We start from the raw sequence: 16,757 nt of genomic DNA, 5'->3' as shown, positions 1-16,757 counted from the left end.
TAGAGTTTTTATTTCTTATTTTATTTTATAAGTACTGAATAGTAGTCAATACTCTACTGCTTGGTCCTGTGAATACACCTAAATTTCTCTGTTAAAAATGATGTCATATGAACTATAGGTTTTTGGGAGATAACCTTTACCAAGCTAAGGAACTTCCCTCTTGTTCCTAACTCATCAAGAATTGTTGTTCATCATGAATATGAGCTATGATTTTTCTAAACATTCTACATCAATTCAGATAAGGATAAGGTTTTTTCCCCCATAACATGATTATTTGATATATTATACTAAAAGATTTTCTAATACTAAACCATCCTTGCATTCGTGAGATAAAACCTCAAGGTCTTAAAAAAAGTATTGAGAAGGTGATGTCAGCAATATGGCAGACTGAGCTGTTACCTTTGTCTCTCACCCTCTAAATTACAAATAAATGGACAGTCATTAACCAATAGAGGATACCTATAGAGCACAACAAGACACCTGAGAAACCCACGCAGCTATACATCTGAAAGTAGGTGGACTAGATCCCCAGGAAGTAGTGGAACCAGGTGAGCACACCTCTCCCCTGCCCCACCAGCAGCAAGCCAAGTCAGAGGTCCTCACACAGCGGCCAGTGCGACTCTAAGAGGAGGCAGTAGCAGCCCAGCCTGAACATGAATGCCTTCAGAGGGGTAGCCCAGTGTACAGAAGTGCCCACCAAGCCACAGTGGCCCCAAGTGGGAATGCTCCCCACTGAGTGGCTGCAGCTCAGCCTCCACAAAGGAGCCCTGCACACCAAGCACAGCAGCCAGTGTGATGGTAAGAGGAGGGGGGGGTACCCTGGGACACATGACATCGCCTTCACAGGGGTAGCCTGGCCTGCAGGAGCGCCCACTGTGCCCCAGCAGCCCCACCAGTGGGAATGCTCCCCACCAAGTGGCCGTGACTCAGCCCCCGCGAAGGTGCCCCACCCACCAAGGACAGCAGCTCACCCAAACCACAAGCGAGCACAGTGCCAGCTGGTGCCTGCGCAACCCACCAATGAGCACAGGGGCCCCACCCCCAAGAGAGCGACCCAGCAAGCAGCTGTGGCCAGCCCACACAAATGTGGACTAGCCATACCCACACGACTTCCAGCAAATGGGGCAAGATCAGAAACACAGTTCTTGCTTTCCTCCAGCAATGGCAGGTGGCATCTGTGACCTGATACTACCACAAATGCGCCAGCAAAGGATCAGTTCGCCAAACATCATGAAAACCTACAGTAACACTTCACAGCACAAGGAAAATGACAAGTCTCCAGCAACCAATCCTGAAGTCACAGAAATTTATAATAAAAATGACAGTGAATTTAAAACAGCGCTCATAAATAAACTCAACAAGTCACAAGAAAACTCAGAAAGACAGTTCAATGAGCTCAGGAATAAAATTAATGAGCAGAGGGAATATTTCACCAAAGAGATTGAAGCCCTTAAAAAAATACACAGAAATTCTGGATATGAAGAACACAATTAATGAGATAAAAAATAATCTAGAAACCATAAAAATAGGACAGAATTAGTGAATTAGAGGACAAGGAATCTAGATATGCTTTAGGTGGAAGATGAGGGAGAAAAAAGATTTTTTAAAAAATGAAAAAATTCCTCAATAAGTATCCAACTCACTTAGGAAAAGCAACGTAAGGATTATTGGTATGCCAGAGGGAGTGGGAGAAAGGAGCAGAGAGCTTGTTCAAAGAAATAATAGCTGAGAACTGCCCAAACCTGGGGAAGGAATAGGACTTACAAGCATATGAAGACAATAGAACTCCTAATTACATCAATGAAAAAAAATACCTTCTCCAAGACACATAATAGTAAAACTAGCAAAAGTCAATGACAAAGAAAAAATATTAAGGGCAGCAAGGCAGAAGAAAACAACCTACAAATGAACCCCTATCAAGCTTTCAGTGGATTTCTCAGCAGAAACTTTATAGGCTAGCAGAGAATGGAAGGATATATTCAAAATACTGAAAGACAAAAACATTCAGCAAGAACACTCTCTATCCAGCAAAATTTATACTTTAGATACAATGGAGAAATAAAAGCTTTCCCAGATAAACAAAAGCTGAGGGAGTGCATCACGAATAGACCTCCCTTACAAGAAATGATGAAGGAAGCTTTCATACTAGAAACAAAAAGGCAAAAATTTACAAAACTTTGAACAAGGAGATAAACAGACAAAATCAGAAAATTGCAACTCTCTATCAGAATAGGTGATACTTAACTATAGCATAAAAGATAAAAGAAAGGAACGCATGAAAAATAACATAAACACTTTAACTTAGTCACAAACTCACGATACAAAGCAGAATAATTTGTGACAACAATAAACTCAGAAGTCCTCACATGTAACCTGTTTAGGCTAATGGAGATAAGAGGCTATCAGAAAATGGACTATCTCATATGAGATCTTTCATACAAACCTCACGGTAACCACTAAATAAAAAATCAGGACAGAGTCACAAATCAAAATAAAGATAAAACTGAGAAAACCATCACAGAAAATGCCCAAACTAAAATGGCAGTCACAAATACAAAGGAAGAGAAATAACAGAAATATAGAAAAACTGTGAAATAAGAGATAAAATGGCAGTATTAAGCCTTAATATATCAACAATCACTCTCAATGTAAATGGATTGAATTCCCCAATCAAAAGACACACAGTGGTGGGATGAATTAAAAAACAAGACCAAACAATATGCTGTCTCCAGGAAACACATCTCAGCTCTAAAGACAAACAAGGCTCAAGAGTGAAGGGATGGAAGATGATATTCCAAGCAAATGGCAAACAAAAGAAAGCAGGTGTTGCCATACTTATATCAGACAAAGCAGACTTCAAGATAAAAAAGACAATGAGAGGGGCCAGCCCCGTGGCACAGTGGTTAAGTGTGCACGCTCTGCTGCTGGCAGCCCGGGTTTAGATCCCAGGCGAGCAGCGATGTACCGCTTGTGAGGTCATGCTGTGGCGTCCCATATAAAGTGGAGGAAGATAGGCACAGATGTTAGCCCAGGGCCAATCTTCCTCAGCAAAAAGAGGAGGATTGGCATGGATGTTAGCTCAGGGCTGATCTTCCTCACAAAAAAATTAATTAATTAATTAAATAAAAGTTTAAAAAAAAATACAATGAGAGACAAAGAGTACATAATGATATATATAATGATACAATGCAGTATATAATGATAAAAGGGACATTCCACCAAGAGGAAATAAAACATGCACCTAACATAGGAGCACCAAAGTATATAACAGACCTAAAGGGAAAAATTAACAGCAACACAACAATAGTAGGGGACCTCAACACCGCCCCCTTAAATCAATGGATAGATCATCCAGACAGAAAGTCAACAAGGAAATAGTGGACTTAAAAGAAACACTAGACCAGATGGATTTAATAGATATATATAGAACATTACATCCAAAAACAGCAGCAGAAGATATATTCTTCTCAAGTGCACATGGAACATTCTCAAAGATAGACCATACGGTAGAAAACAAGGCAAGCCTCAATAAATTTAAGATCAAAATCATATCAAGCATCTTTTTCAACCACAATGCTATGAAACTAGAAATCAACTACAAGAAAAAATCTGGGAAAGTCATAAATATGTGGAGACTAAACAACATGCTACTGAATAACCACTGGATCAATGAAGAAATCAAAGGAGAAATCAAAAAATACCTGGAGACAAATGAAAATGAAAACACAACATACCAACTCTTATGGGATGCAACAAAAGCAGTTCTAAGAGGGAAATTTATAGCACAGGCCTACCTCAACAAACAAGAAAAATCTGAAATAAGAAATCTGAAACTATACCTACCAGAACTAGAAAAAGAAGAAAAACAAAGCCTGAAGTCAGCAGAAGGAAGGAAATAACAAAAATTAGAGCAGAAATAAATGAAATAGAGGCTTAAAAAACAGTAGAAAGGATCAATGAAACTAAGAGCTGGTTTTGAGAAGATAAACAAAACTGACAAAATCCTGGCCAGACTCATTATGAAAAAAAGAGAGAAGGCTCAAATAAACAAAATTATAAATGAAAGAAGAGAAATTACAATGGACACCACAGAAATACAAAAGATTAGAAGAAAATACTATGAAAAACTATACACTAACAAATTAGATAACCTAGAAGAAACAGATAAATTCTTAGAGTCTTACAACCTCCCAAAACTGAATCAAGAAGAAATAGAGAATTGTAATAGACCAACCACAAGTGAAGAAATTGAAACAGTAATCAAAAACCTCCCAAAAAAACAAAGTCCAAGACCAGACGGCTTCTCTGGAGAACTCTACCAAACATTCAAAGAAGATTTAATACTTAACCTCTCAAACTATTCCAAAAAACTGCAGAAGACAGAACATATCCTAACTCATTCTATGAGGCCAACATCACCCTCGACCAAAACCAGATATGGACAACACAAAGGAGAATTACAGGCCAATATCACTGATGAACATAGTTGCAAAAATCCTCAACAAAATATTGGCAAACCAAATACAGCAATACATTAAAGGATCATACACCATGATCAAGTAGGATTTATACCAGGGGCACAGTGTTGCTGCAAAAACCACAAATCAATCAATGTGATATACCAAATTAACAAAATGAACAATAAAAATCACATGATCATCTCAACAGATGCAGAGAAAGCTACTGACAAGATCCAACATCCATTTATGACAAAAACTCTCAATAAAATGGATATAGAAGGAAAGTACCTCAACATAATAAAGGCCATATATGACAAACCTATAGCTAACATCATACTTAGTGTTGAAAAACTGAAAGCCATCCCTCTGAGAACAGGAAAAAGACAAAGGTGCCCACTCTTGCAACTCCGACTCAACATAGTACTGGAGGTTTTGGCCAGAGCAATTAGGCAAGAAAAAGAAATAAAAAGTATCCAATTGGAGAGGAAGAAGTGAAACTCGCACTGTTTACAGACAACATGATTCTATATATAGAAAACCCTAAAGAATCCACCAGAAAACTATTAGAAATAATCAACAACTACAGCAAAGTTGCAGGGTACAAAATCAAATTACAAAAATCAGTTGCATTTCTATACACTAATAACAAACTAACAGAAAGAGAACTCAAGAATACAATCCTGTTTACAATCACCACAAAAAGAATAAAATACCTAGGAATAAATTTAACCAAGGAGGTGAAAGACCTATACAATGAAAACCATAAGACATTACTGAAAGAAATCAAAGACGACATAAAGAAATGGATAGATAATCCATGCTCATGGATTGGAAGAATAAAAGTAGTTAAAATGTCCACATTACCGCAATCTACACATTCAATGCAATCCCAATCAGAATCCCCATGAGATTCTTCACGGAAATAGAACAAAGAATACTAAATTTATATGGAAGAAGAAAAGACTCCAAATAGCCAAAGCAATGCTGAGAAAGAAGAACAAAGCTGAAGGCATCACAATCCCTGACTCAATATAGTACAAAGCTATAGTAATCAAAACAGCATGGTACTGGCAGAAAAACAGACACACAGATCAATGGAACAGAACCAAAAAGCCCAGAAATAAAAACCACACAGCTATGGACAGCTAATCTTCAACAAAGGAGCCAAGAAATACAATGAAGAAAGGAAAGTCTCTTCAAAATTGGTGTTAGGAAAACTGGACAGCCACACACAAAAGAATGAAAGTAGACCATTATCTTTCACAACATACACAAAAATTAACTAAAAATAGATTCAAGACTTGAATTTAAGATCTGAAACCATAAAGCTCCCAGAAGAAAATATAGGCAGTACACTCTTTGCCATCAGTCTTAGCAGCATCTTTTCGAATACCATGTCTACCCAGGCAATGGAAACAAAAGAAAAAAAAGGGACTATATCAGACTAAAAAGCTTCTGCAAGGCAAAGGAAAGCATCAACAAAACAAAAAGATAAACCACCACCAACTGGGAGAAAATATTTGTAAATCATATATCCAACAAGGGGTTAATTTTCAAAATATATAAAGAACTCATACAACTCAACAACAAAATAACAAACAACCCTATCAAAAAATGGGCAGAGGATATGAACAGACAATTTTCCAAAGAAGATATACAGATGGCCAACAGGCACATGAACAGATGTTCAAAATCACTAACTACTGGGAAATGCAAATCAAAACTACAGTGAGGTATCACCTTACACCTGTCAGAATGGCTGTAATTACCAAGACAAAAAGTAACAAATGTTGGAGAGGATGTGGAGAAAAGGGAACCTTCATACACAGCTGGTTGGAATGCAACCTGTGTAGCCACTATAGAAAACAGTATGGAAATTTCTCAAAAAATTAAAAATACAAATACCATACAATCTAACTATCCCACTACTGGGTATTTACCCAAAGAACTTGAGATCTTGAGTAACTTGAGATCTCTTTGAGTAATTCAAAGAGATTTATGAACCCATATGTTCACTGCAGCATTATTCATAATAGTCAAGACGTGGAAGCAACCCAAGTGCCCATCAATGGATGAATGGATAAAGAAGATGTGGTATACATATATACAATGGAATACTAGTCAGCCATAAAAAAGACAAATTCATCCCATTTTCAACAACATGGACGGACCTTGAGGGTATGATGTTAAGCGAAATAAGCCAGACAGAGAAAGACAAACACCATATGATTTCATTCATATGTGTAAGACAAACGAACACATGGGTAAAGAGAACAGATTAGTGATTACTAGAAGGGAAGGGGGTGGGGTGTGTGTGAAAGGGTTAAAGAGGTACATATGTATGGTGATGGATAAAAATTAGACTATTGCTGGTGAGCATGATGCAGTCTACAAAGAAACTGATATATAATAATGTACACCTGAAATTACACAATGTTATAAACCAATATGACCTCAATAAAATAACTGAGAAAAAGAAAGTACTGAACTCAAATTGCTAAGATTTTGATTTAGTTGACCTTTTCTACCATTTCTTTTTCTATTTAATTTCCAATTCTACTTTTATTATAGGTGTGCCTCATTTTACAGCGTTTCGCAGATACTGTATCCAGCAAGAAAGATTACAACTTGCTGAAAGCTCACACGATAGCGTTTTATTTTTAATAATAAAGTATTTTTAAATTAAGGTATGTACATTTATTTAGACAACTCTTATATGCACTGGGAAATGAAAAAATTCGTGTGACTCCCTTTATTGCAATATTTGCTTTACTGTGATACTCTGGAACCAAATTCACAATATCTGTGAGGTATGCCTGTATTTTTTTCTTCTAATTAAGTTTGCTGTTTTCCTTTTCATAGTTTCTACTACTTTAATATTAATACATTTAAATTTTTTTTTAATTTTTATTTATTTATTTATCTTTTTTCCCCAAAGCCCCAGTAGATAGTTCTATGTCATAGCTGCACATCCTTCTAGTTGCTGTATGTGGGATGCGGCCTCAGCATGGCCGGAGAAGCGGTGCATTGGTGCGCACCCGGAATCCAAACCTGGACCGCCAGCAGCGGAGCGCACGCATCTAACCGCTAAGCCACAGGGCCGGCCCTATTAATACATTTAGACTGTATATTTATCCAAGTAGTGCTTAGCTGGCCCCAATATTTTCACTAACATTACTTTCACTAGCATTCACATTTCAACTTTGTATATTTCTTCTCCATCACGTGAATTAGTTAAAAGTCCTTTTACACTCTTGTGAGTATAATGTAATTTAGAAGGGGAATTTATTTTCTGTATCTCAACATTGTAGTCAGAGGACAGAGTCTGGCATTCCTTGATGAAATATTTCAAGATTTTCTTTTAATCCTCAATATTCTGCAGTTATCTATCCCTTTAATAGCTATGTAATTTTCACTTATCTTGCTCACTTATGAGAACAAACTCTGGATATGAGCTAATGTACCTGGAAATTTCTCCAAAATTATCTCCTCAAAAACTGTATCTCTTCAATTCCCTCTGATTTCTTCCCCTAGTATATTCTGGAACCCTTCAATCCAAACCAAAATCACTCACATTTCTCTGGGCTACATTCTAAATGAATGCTTAATGAATGCCAATTCCTGAATTCTCCCTTTGATGGCATCTAATGTAGCTATTTTTCCCTCAGTAAAACAAATTTACTAAGTTTATCCCCTTTTTTGTATTAGAATTTCTTCCCTCATTTGTCTAGCATCTTAAATATACTTATTTATTTCTTTTACTATTCATCCCTCCGAATCTAATGTTTTTGTGATTACCTCTGCTCATCCTGGTCACTCCACTGTAAAACTAGGCGACGTAATGTGAGCTTAGAACTTCCTGCTCTACAATAATATTGGGGACTTCTACAGACCCAGTCACCAACCAAGTATGTAGACACTTCAATTCAGGTTCTGATTATAAGGACTATATCTGTCCTCTCCCTTCCCTCAGCCCTTGATTTCCCATAAGTGAAGTTTTAGTATACGTTTTTATCCAAACTAGGACCCTCTTGAGTATTAAAGGAATGTCTATTAATAACTACATGGATGATAAGCATAAACTGGGAGTCACAAGGGTAACCTGAGATATATGATCACCTAAACATAAGTCTTAGCCTACGCAGCAGTTATCAGTGGCTTTCTTCAGTCTCTTCACTAGTATAGAGACTCATGTTAGGCTCTGGCTTCGTGTAGTAAACCTGACTCTATTCCTCTTTCTTCGTGAAATATTTTTAGTCCTTTTAACACACAAAAGCCAAACTGTTGGCTACAAGTACCTGCTTCTCCACCCTAACCCCAATCCTGTTCATCACTTTGTAGTTTTTCTTCTACATAAACCACAGAAACATTTACTTTCTAAACTCATTAATTTCTGTATTCTCTTTTTAATATTTTATCTATCAATACTTTATGTTTGAAATGAGGAAATAATAAACAGTGAAATTAGTGTGCCCCTTTCAATAGAAGACCCTTATCAATTTTTTAAACATGTACTCCCTTTGCTCAGCAACCACTTTCATGAATATATGCTACAAAAATACTCCCATGTATACATTTCAGATGGATAGATAAGGATATTCAAAGAAATACTATTTTTAATAGAATAAAACTATTCTTAGTTATCTTAATTATACTTATTTCTTTTTTCAAGAATAAAGCAGCTCAAATGAAAATTGGTTAAATAAATCATGGTCCAGCCATGTTAGGGAGTAGTATACAAATATTAAAAATTATAAGGCAAATTCACAGAAAAATACCCACAATATTGAGTGAAAAATAATTACAGAAGTTTGTAGATTAATTTGAATATAGCTAGGAAGGAAAAATATAATACAAATAATAAAAAACTACAACAAAGGGGGCCGGTCCAGTGGCACACTGCTTAAGTTCATGTGCTCCGCTTCAGCGGCCCGGGTTTCACAGGTTCGGATCCTGGGCGCGGACGTACGCACTGCTTATCAAGTCATGCTGTGGCAGGCATCCCACATATAAAGTAGAGGAAGATGGGTGTGGATGTTAGCCCAGGGCAAATATTCCTCAGCAAAAAGAGGAGGATTCGCAACAGACGTTAGCTCAGGGCTAATCTTCCTCACCAAAAAAAAAAAAAAAATTATACCAAAGTAAAATATGTTTGGGGCTGATTTCAATAGAGCAATAGTGAGAAAAAGTTGAAAAGGTGGGTTAAAACCAAATTATGGAAAGTCCCACAGTCCTGACTACTAATCTTTACCTTTGATAAAATGTGGATGCAAAAGAACTTAAGCAGAGGGTGACAGTATAAAACAGAGTTAGGGAAGAGTAATCTAGATTAAAAAAATAGTACAGGGGTGGCCCAGTGGCGAAGTGGTTAAATGCACACGCTCCGCTGTGGCGGCCCGGGGTTTGCCGGTTTGGATCCCGGGCATGCACTGACGCACCACTTGTCAAGCCATACTGTGGCGGCGTCCCATATAAAGTAGAGGAAGATGGGCATGGATGTTAGCCCAGGGCCAATCTTTCTCAGGAAAAAAGAGGAGGATTGAAATTGGATGTGAGCTCAGGGCTGATCTTCCTCACCAAAAATAATAAATAAATAAATAATTTTAAAAAATAGTACATAGTGGATGAACAAAAACTTATATTAGTCATTATTTTGCTTCAAATATAGATGACTAGATTTTGTTCATATTAAATACTGAATTTAAAGATTTTGTTCATATTACATAAAAGCTGGTACTGAGCTTTAATACAATATGCACTAAAATTATCTTTACATATACAAATATAAAATATTTACATGAAAAAAACAAAAGCAAAATACTGAAATGAAATTTAAAAATTTTTACATAAAAATAAACTTCCTTGATTTTTCTGCTTCTATTTCCACCTAAAGGTGGGAAGCAATAAAGTAGGTTTCAAAAGTTAATAGTTCTGTACCGTTAATTTTTCTATTCAAGTGTAATAAAAAAATAGTCAAGCTTAATGTCTAAAGGTCACAATCTATTTTTAAATTACCTTGTAATTTATAGATTGTCCACTGCTTTGGATAACTAGGAATTCAGTATTTCTTTTACCACATAGCATCATCCTACTACTCACTCCACCTCCCTCCCTTCCCACATAGCATCATCCTACTACTCACTCCACCTCCCTCCCTTCCCACATAAATTCCAACGCCCCTAAACATATCAATCTGGTAACATACATAAAAATCAATAAACACTATACTCCCTTAAGGAATTCAAAAGGAAATACAGGTAAAAAATACAAAGTATACTAATGAAAAGTTGCCTGCTTTCAGTTCTAAAAATAAATGTTTCATAAATTACCTAAATTTCAAGCTTGAATTGAAAATTAAGTATCAAAAATGAGCAAATAAATATCAAATAAAAAGCTTTAACATATCAATCATTGATGATCAAAGAAATGTAAATTAATGAATTATCATTTTCACATATGTTATCAAATAATTCTTAAATATAAAATAGCCAACTGCTAGCTACATTTCTGGTGAAAGATAAACTAGTATAATTTTTTGGAGTGTAACATGGTATTTATGTATCACACAGGTAAGAAATACCCGTAAACTAAATAATTTCACCTCTAATATTTTAAAATGAAAAAAGATGTAGAGATGTAAACACAAATAATGAATAAATTTTATACTAATGAAAAAAAGTAAAGACATACTAAAAAAATAGTAAAATAATTATGATTTACCCTTATAATGAATTAGCAAGAAGCCAATAAAAATGTGCTCTTGCAGAATATTTAATGATATTTGTTGAGTCAATGAGGAGAGAAAACTGAGTAAAAAGGTTATAAAAGATCACATACACACACAAAATAACCATGAAATATTAATTGTGGTTATTCCTAATTCACTACTTAGAAATTTTTTTTATACCCTTTCTTCTCTCAGATATTCTGCAGTACATATATGTTACTTACATTAAGTCCAATTCTAAAAAAATATATTAAGGCAATAAAAATTCTCTTACGCAGCTCCTATTATATGCAAGTCTTTTTACTCAACACAATGTAATCTAAAGTGTGTCTTACTATTAAACAAAATGCCTTTCCTGACACTCTTTACAAAACAATCAAACAAAGAAAAGCCTGGAAGGATAAACTTTTTGATCACATAATCAACAAGAGTATATAAAATGTCAATATATACACTAACAGGTTCCACATAGGTTATTGACTCTGTTCCTTTATAAATAAAATAAAAACACTGAACATTTACCTGCATTGCACTTTTCCCCAGTTTCACCACTTCAAACAATGTGACAGGCTCCCCTTCGCCATTCTGCTGAGGGTGCCCATTAGCTCTTCCACGGCCTGTTCCTCTAACTCCAGCTTCAATTCTACTCTTCTCTCCTGGAGATTTTCGAGGTTTCTTATTTGTAGACTGAATAAAAAGGTCAGGAAAAAATTAATTAAATGCAGGCATACTATGCTTTATGCAGAATGATCTCAAATATGTTTGATCCTGTGAAAGATAGTTAGCACTACTACAGATAAGAGACATAAATCCCTGACCAAAAGAAGCTTTACAATTTGTTTTCAGTGATAAAAAAAGAAGGTAAACAGCAAAGCATAAGTTAATTTATATAAGGTATGAATATAAAGCAAAAAAAAAAAAGAATTAGAATTTTGTAAAACAATAATGCCAATACTGAATATTTTAACCACGCCCCCTCTTCACATTTCCTTCTTCATACCGTCCTCAATACTCTCCTACTTCCTCAGAAATCTTACTTGCAAACACTGCATATTCAATTTCTCCCTCTACTAAAGTGCTCAAGTATTTCTCATCCAGCCATGCAACAAATATATGCTGGACATACTTGGAAACATCCTAGGTACTAGAAATACAGCGATAAACAAAACAAACATTCCTGCCTTGATGAAGTTTACATTCTTCAATTAACATCTCACCCCATGCCTCCAATTTTTAAAAAAAGTCAACACTAGCTACCACCTTATATACTTCTCACCTTTAGAATCAAGGGCAATTTGATAGAATTGCTTGCAGTCGCTGTTATTATTCCCATAAATTTCATTCATATATAAACTCATCATAGGTGCTGCTTCACCAAACTCACCAATGAAATAAATGTAATAGACATTTCTTGAAACTCTCTCAATAGGCCATGTGATTTCTTCCTTTCTTTTCAGATATCTTTTCCCTCCCTATATTCCTTACCTGTTAGCGTTACCTTAGGTCTCTCCTGAGAATCTTATCTTCTCAATCTTTATATTCTCTTTGAGTGACTTAATTCACTCTCATAATAGCCTGTTTCAGTTATCAACTTATTGTCCCTCATCACCAAATCCACCCTTATTTGTTTTTGTGATGCTAGAGCTGGACCCTGTAAACATTTCTCTTTTGTCATCTGCTGCAGTGTTAGGCTTTGTAAACAGAGGGCACTAAAGGAACACTACAAAGCATAGCGTGGAGGGGCTTCTCTCCCTGCTTTACCATACCTGCTCCCTTGATTTTCTATTTCTGTGTTCTTCATGTACTCTTTCACTTCTCTTAGTAGTTCAGAGCCTTACAACCATTTTTGTGTGTGGATTAATAAATAAGGTTCCTGCTTATTCTTAAATAAATTATTTTTATAACAATTTTAGATTTACAAAAAAATTGTGAAGATAGTACAGAGAATTTCCACATGCATCACATCTAGTTACTACTATTATTAACATCTTATCATTTGTATGGTACATTTGCTACAATTAATGAACCAACCTTGATATATTAACAAAAGCTCATAATTAATTCAGATTGTATTAGTTTTTGCCTAATGATCTTTTTCTGTTCCAGGACTCCATCCAGGATACCATATTACATTTACATCATGTTTCCCTAAGCTCCTCTTGGCTGTGACAGTTTTTAGGCTTTCCTGGTATTTTGGTGACCTTGACAGTTTTGAGGAATACCGGTCAGGCATTTTGTACAATGTTCCTCAACTGGCATTTGATGTTTTTCTCATGACTAGACTGGGATTATGGGTTTGGGGAAGAAGATATGAGAGATAAAGTGTCATTTTTATCACCTCATATCAAGGGTACATATTATCAACACAATTAATTACTGTTAATAGTGACCTTAATAAGCTGGCTGAGGTGGTGTTTGTCAGGTTTCTCCACTGTCAAGTTACTTTTCCTCCACTTTCTATGATATAAACTTTGGAAGGAAGTGACTACGTGCATCCCACCTTTAAGGGGCGGGGAGTTATTACTTTTATTTAAGAGGTGGGAGTATTTACACATATTACTTGGAATTCTTCAGTATGGGAGATTTGTCTATTCTCACCCATTCATTCATTTATACTAATGTGGGCTTACCGACATTTATTCTATACTTTGGATTGTAATTCAACACTACTGTATTTTGTTGTTCAATTTGGTTCAGCTTTGGCCATTGGTAGAGCTATCAGTTGGTTCCCTGTGTCCATTTGACGTATTCCCCCCAGAGACAGAGAAAAAGAGAGAGAGAGAGTGTGTGTGTTTAGCACTTGGTTACTTTCTGGCAGCACAACATCCTCTAGACTCACCTTGTATATTCCCTTCCCCAATTTTACAATCAGCCAATACTCCAAGGAGCCCTGGTTCCTTTTACTGGAGAATGCTATTAAGAGATGAAGATCTGGGCACTAGGGTTTTGCTCCCTGATACTGAGTGTCCTTGCTTCTAGGCCCTTAAGCAGAGAAAGCAAAGAAATATATGTTCCGTATATGTACATTGTAACTAAATTTCTGTATGTAATGATCTGTTATCTGTATTAAGCTAAACGTAAGTTCATACTGATACTCCAACTTTAATCCATTACCACATCGATGCCTCTTTCCTTTGCTTATCAATAAACTCCCACTCCAACAGTGAGAAACCTGGCTCCCACGAGTATATATGCATAGTAGTATCAGAATTCTTAAACTATACCCCATGGGAAACAACTTTAGGAACTCCAGAGCGCTTATATACAATATGGACAGTTCCTTTGACTTTAGTCTTACAGAGTCATTTCCAAAGTTACCTAAGTCAGCAACTCCCCTCCCCACCAACTCCCTTGAGTGACATCGTTTTTTTTTTTCCCCAAAGCCCCAGTAGATAGTTGTATGTCATAGTTGCACATCCTTCTAGTTGCTGTATGTGGGACGCGGCCTCAGCACGGCCGGAGAAGTGGTGAGTCAGTGTGCACCCAGGATCCGAACCCGGGCTGCCAGCAGCGGAGAGCACGCACTTAACCGCTAAGCCACGGGGCCGGCCCAAGTGACATCGTTTTATACATTTGCAATAGAGTTAGCTTGATTTATTTCATTCTACATTCCACTCTGGTATCACCCTAACCTCCTAAATGATTTTTTTTTATCTGTAGTCATAAAATTCACTCTTTTTCTGTAAAGTTCAATGGGTTTTGACAAATGCATAGTGTCATGTATATACAATTATAGTATCATAGAGAAGAGTTTCACCACCTTAAAAAATTCCTGTGCTTCACCCAATCAACCCTCCTACCTTCCCCTGGCAAACACTCAACTTTTTAATCATCACTATATAGTTTTGTCTTTTACAGATAGTCATGCAATTGGAACCACACAGTATGCAGCCTTTTCAGACTGGCATCTTTTACTTTAACAATATGCATTTAAGATTCATCCATGTCGTTTAGAGGCAGAATAGCTAATTTCTTTTTATTTCTAAATAACATCCCACTGTATGGATGCACCACATTTTGTCCTCTATTTACCTAATGATGGACATTTTGGTCACCATTTTTTGGCAATTAGGAATAAAGCTGCTAATACACATTCACGTGCAGGGTTTTGTGTGGACGTAATTTTCAAATCAACTGTGTAAACACCTAGGAGGATGATTACTGGATCATAAGGTAAAACTATGTTTAGCTTGGGGCCGGCCCCGTGGTGCAGCAGTTAAGTGTGTGCGCTCCGCTTTTGCGGCCCAGGGTTCACAGGTTCGGATCCCAGGCGCACACCCAACACACCGCTTGTCAAGCCATGCTGTAGCGGTGTCCCATATAAAGTAGAGGAAGATGGGCACAGACGTTAGCCCAGGGCCGCTCTTCCTCAGCAAAAAGAGGAGGATTGGCATTGGATGTTAGCTTAGGGCTAGTCTTCCTCACAAAAAACAACAACAAAAACTATGTTTAGCTTTGTACAAAACTACCAAACTATCTTCCAAACTGGCTGTACCATTTTGCATTCCCACCAGCAATGAATGAGAGTTCCTGTTGCTCTGCATCCTTGCCAGAAAATTGGTATTGTCAGGTTTTTGGATTTCAGCCAATCTAATAGGTATATAGTGGTACTTCATTGCATCTTAATTTGCAATTCCTGAATTATTAAGGACTTTTTAATAATTTTTATTTTTATATTTTGTGAGGAAGATCAGCCCTGAGCTAACATCCGTGCTAATCCTCCTCTTTTTGCTGAGGAAGACCGGCTCTGAGCTAACATCTATTGCCAATCCTCCTTCTTGTTTTTTCCCCAAAGCCCCAGTAGATAGTTATATGTCACAGTTGCACATCCTTCTAGTTGCTGTATGTGGGACGCGGCCTCAGCATTGCCGGAGAAGCAGTGCGTCGGTGCACGCCCGGGATCCGAACCTGGGCCTCCAGTAGCGGAGCGCATGCACTTAACCGCTAAGCCATGGGGCCAGCCCCATTAATAATTATTTTTCACATTGAATTTTTCTGTTCAAATTACTGGCAAGGATTTTGTCTCCTGACTAGAACCTGACTGATTCTCTATACTTGCACTACCCAACATGGTAGCCACTAGCTTCATGTAGCTAAATGATCACTTGAAATTCAGCTAGTCAAAAATGAGATTGCAGTAAGTGTAAAATATCCACAAGACTGTGAAGATTTAGTACGAAAAATAGCATATAAAATTAATTTTATATTGATTACATGATGAAATGATAATATTATAGATATATTAAGTTAAATAAATTATATTATTAAAGTTAATTTCCCCCATTTCTTGTAACTTACTAGAAAATACTAAATTGCAGAAGTGGCTCACATTATATTTCCATTGGACAATGCCACTCTCTTCTAATACTTTAACCACAGTAATCCTTATAATACAAACCTAATTCCATCATTTCCTTGTTTATTTAATCTCTGATCCTCATAAGCATCAAGTTAAAGTCCAAACTCCTCGGCATGGCATGTAAAGCCTTCAATTACTACCTGTTCAGTCATCTACCACACCAGATCCCTCTTTACAGGCTACAATCCTGCCATACTGATCAGTTTAAAGT

General features: G+C 36.6%; 1 protein-coding gene across 3 annotated transcripts in view; it reads right to left on the bottom strand.

Annotated features, from left to right (window-relative positions):
* Positions 1-16,757, bottom strand: part of STAG1 (STAG1 cohesin complex component) — a 366,147-nt gene that overhangs the window by 228,234 nt on the left and 121,156 nt on the right. For 2 of the 3 annotated variants that reach the window (XM_058552570.1, XM_058552562.1), the window contains exon 4: positions 11,710-11,874. The exons of the other annotated variant lie outside the window; for it this stretch is intronic. In XM_058552570.1, the coding sequence (XP_058408553.1) occupies positions 11,710-11,874 (165 nt within the window). The remainder of the gene's footprint in view (positions 1-11,709; positions 11,875-16,757) is intronic. 3 annotated transcript variants of the gene reach the window in all.

This window comes from Diceros bicornis, chromosome 2, assembly GCF_020826845.1.
Source record: "Diceros bicornis minor isolate mBicDic1 chromosome 2, mDicBic1.mat.cur, whole genome shotgun sequence".
In the NCBI taxonomy this organism is placed as follows: Eukaryota; Metazoa; Chordata; class Mammalia; order Perissodactyla; family Rhinocerotidae; genus Diceros; species Diceros bicornis.
This window is presented reverse-complemented; position numbering and strand designations above follow the sequence as displayed.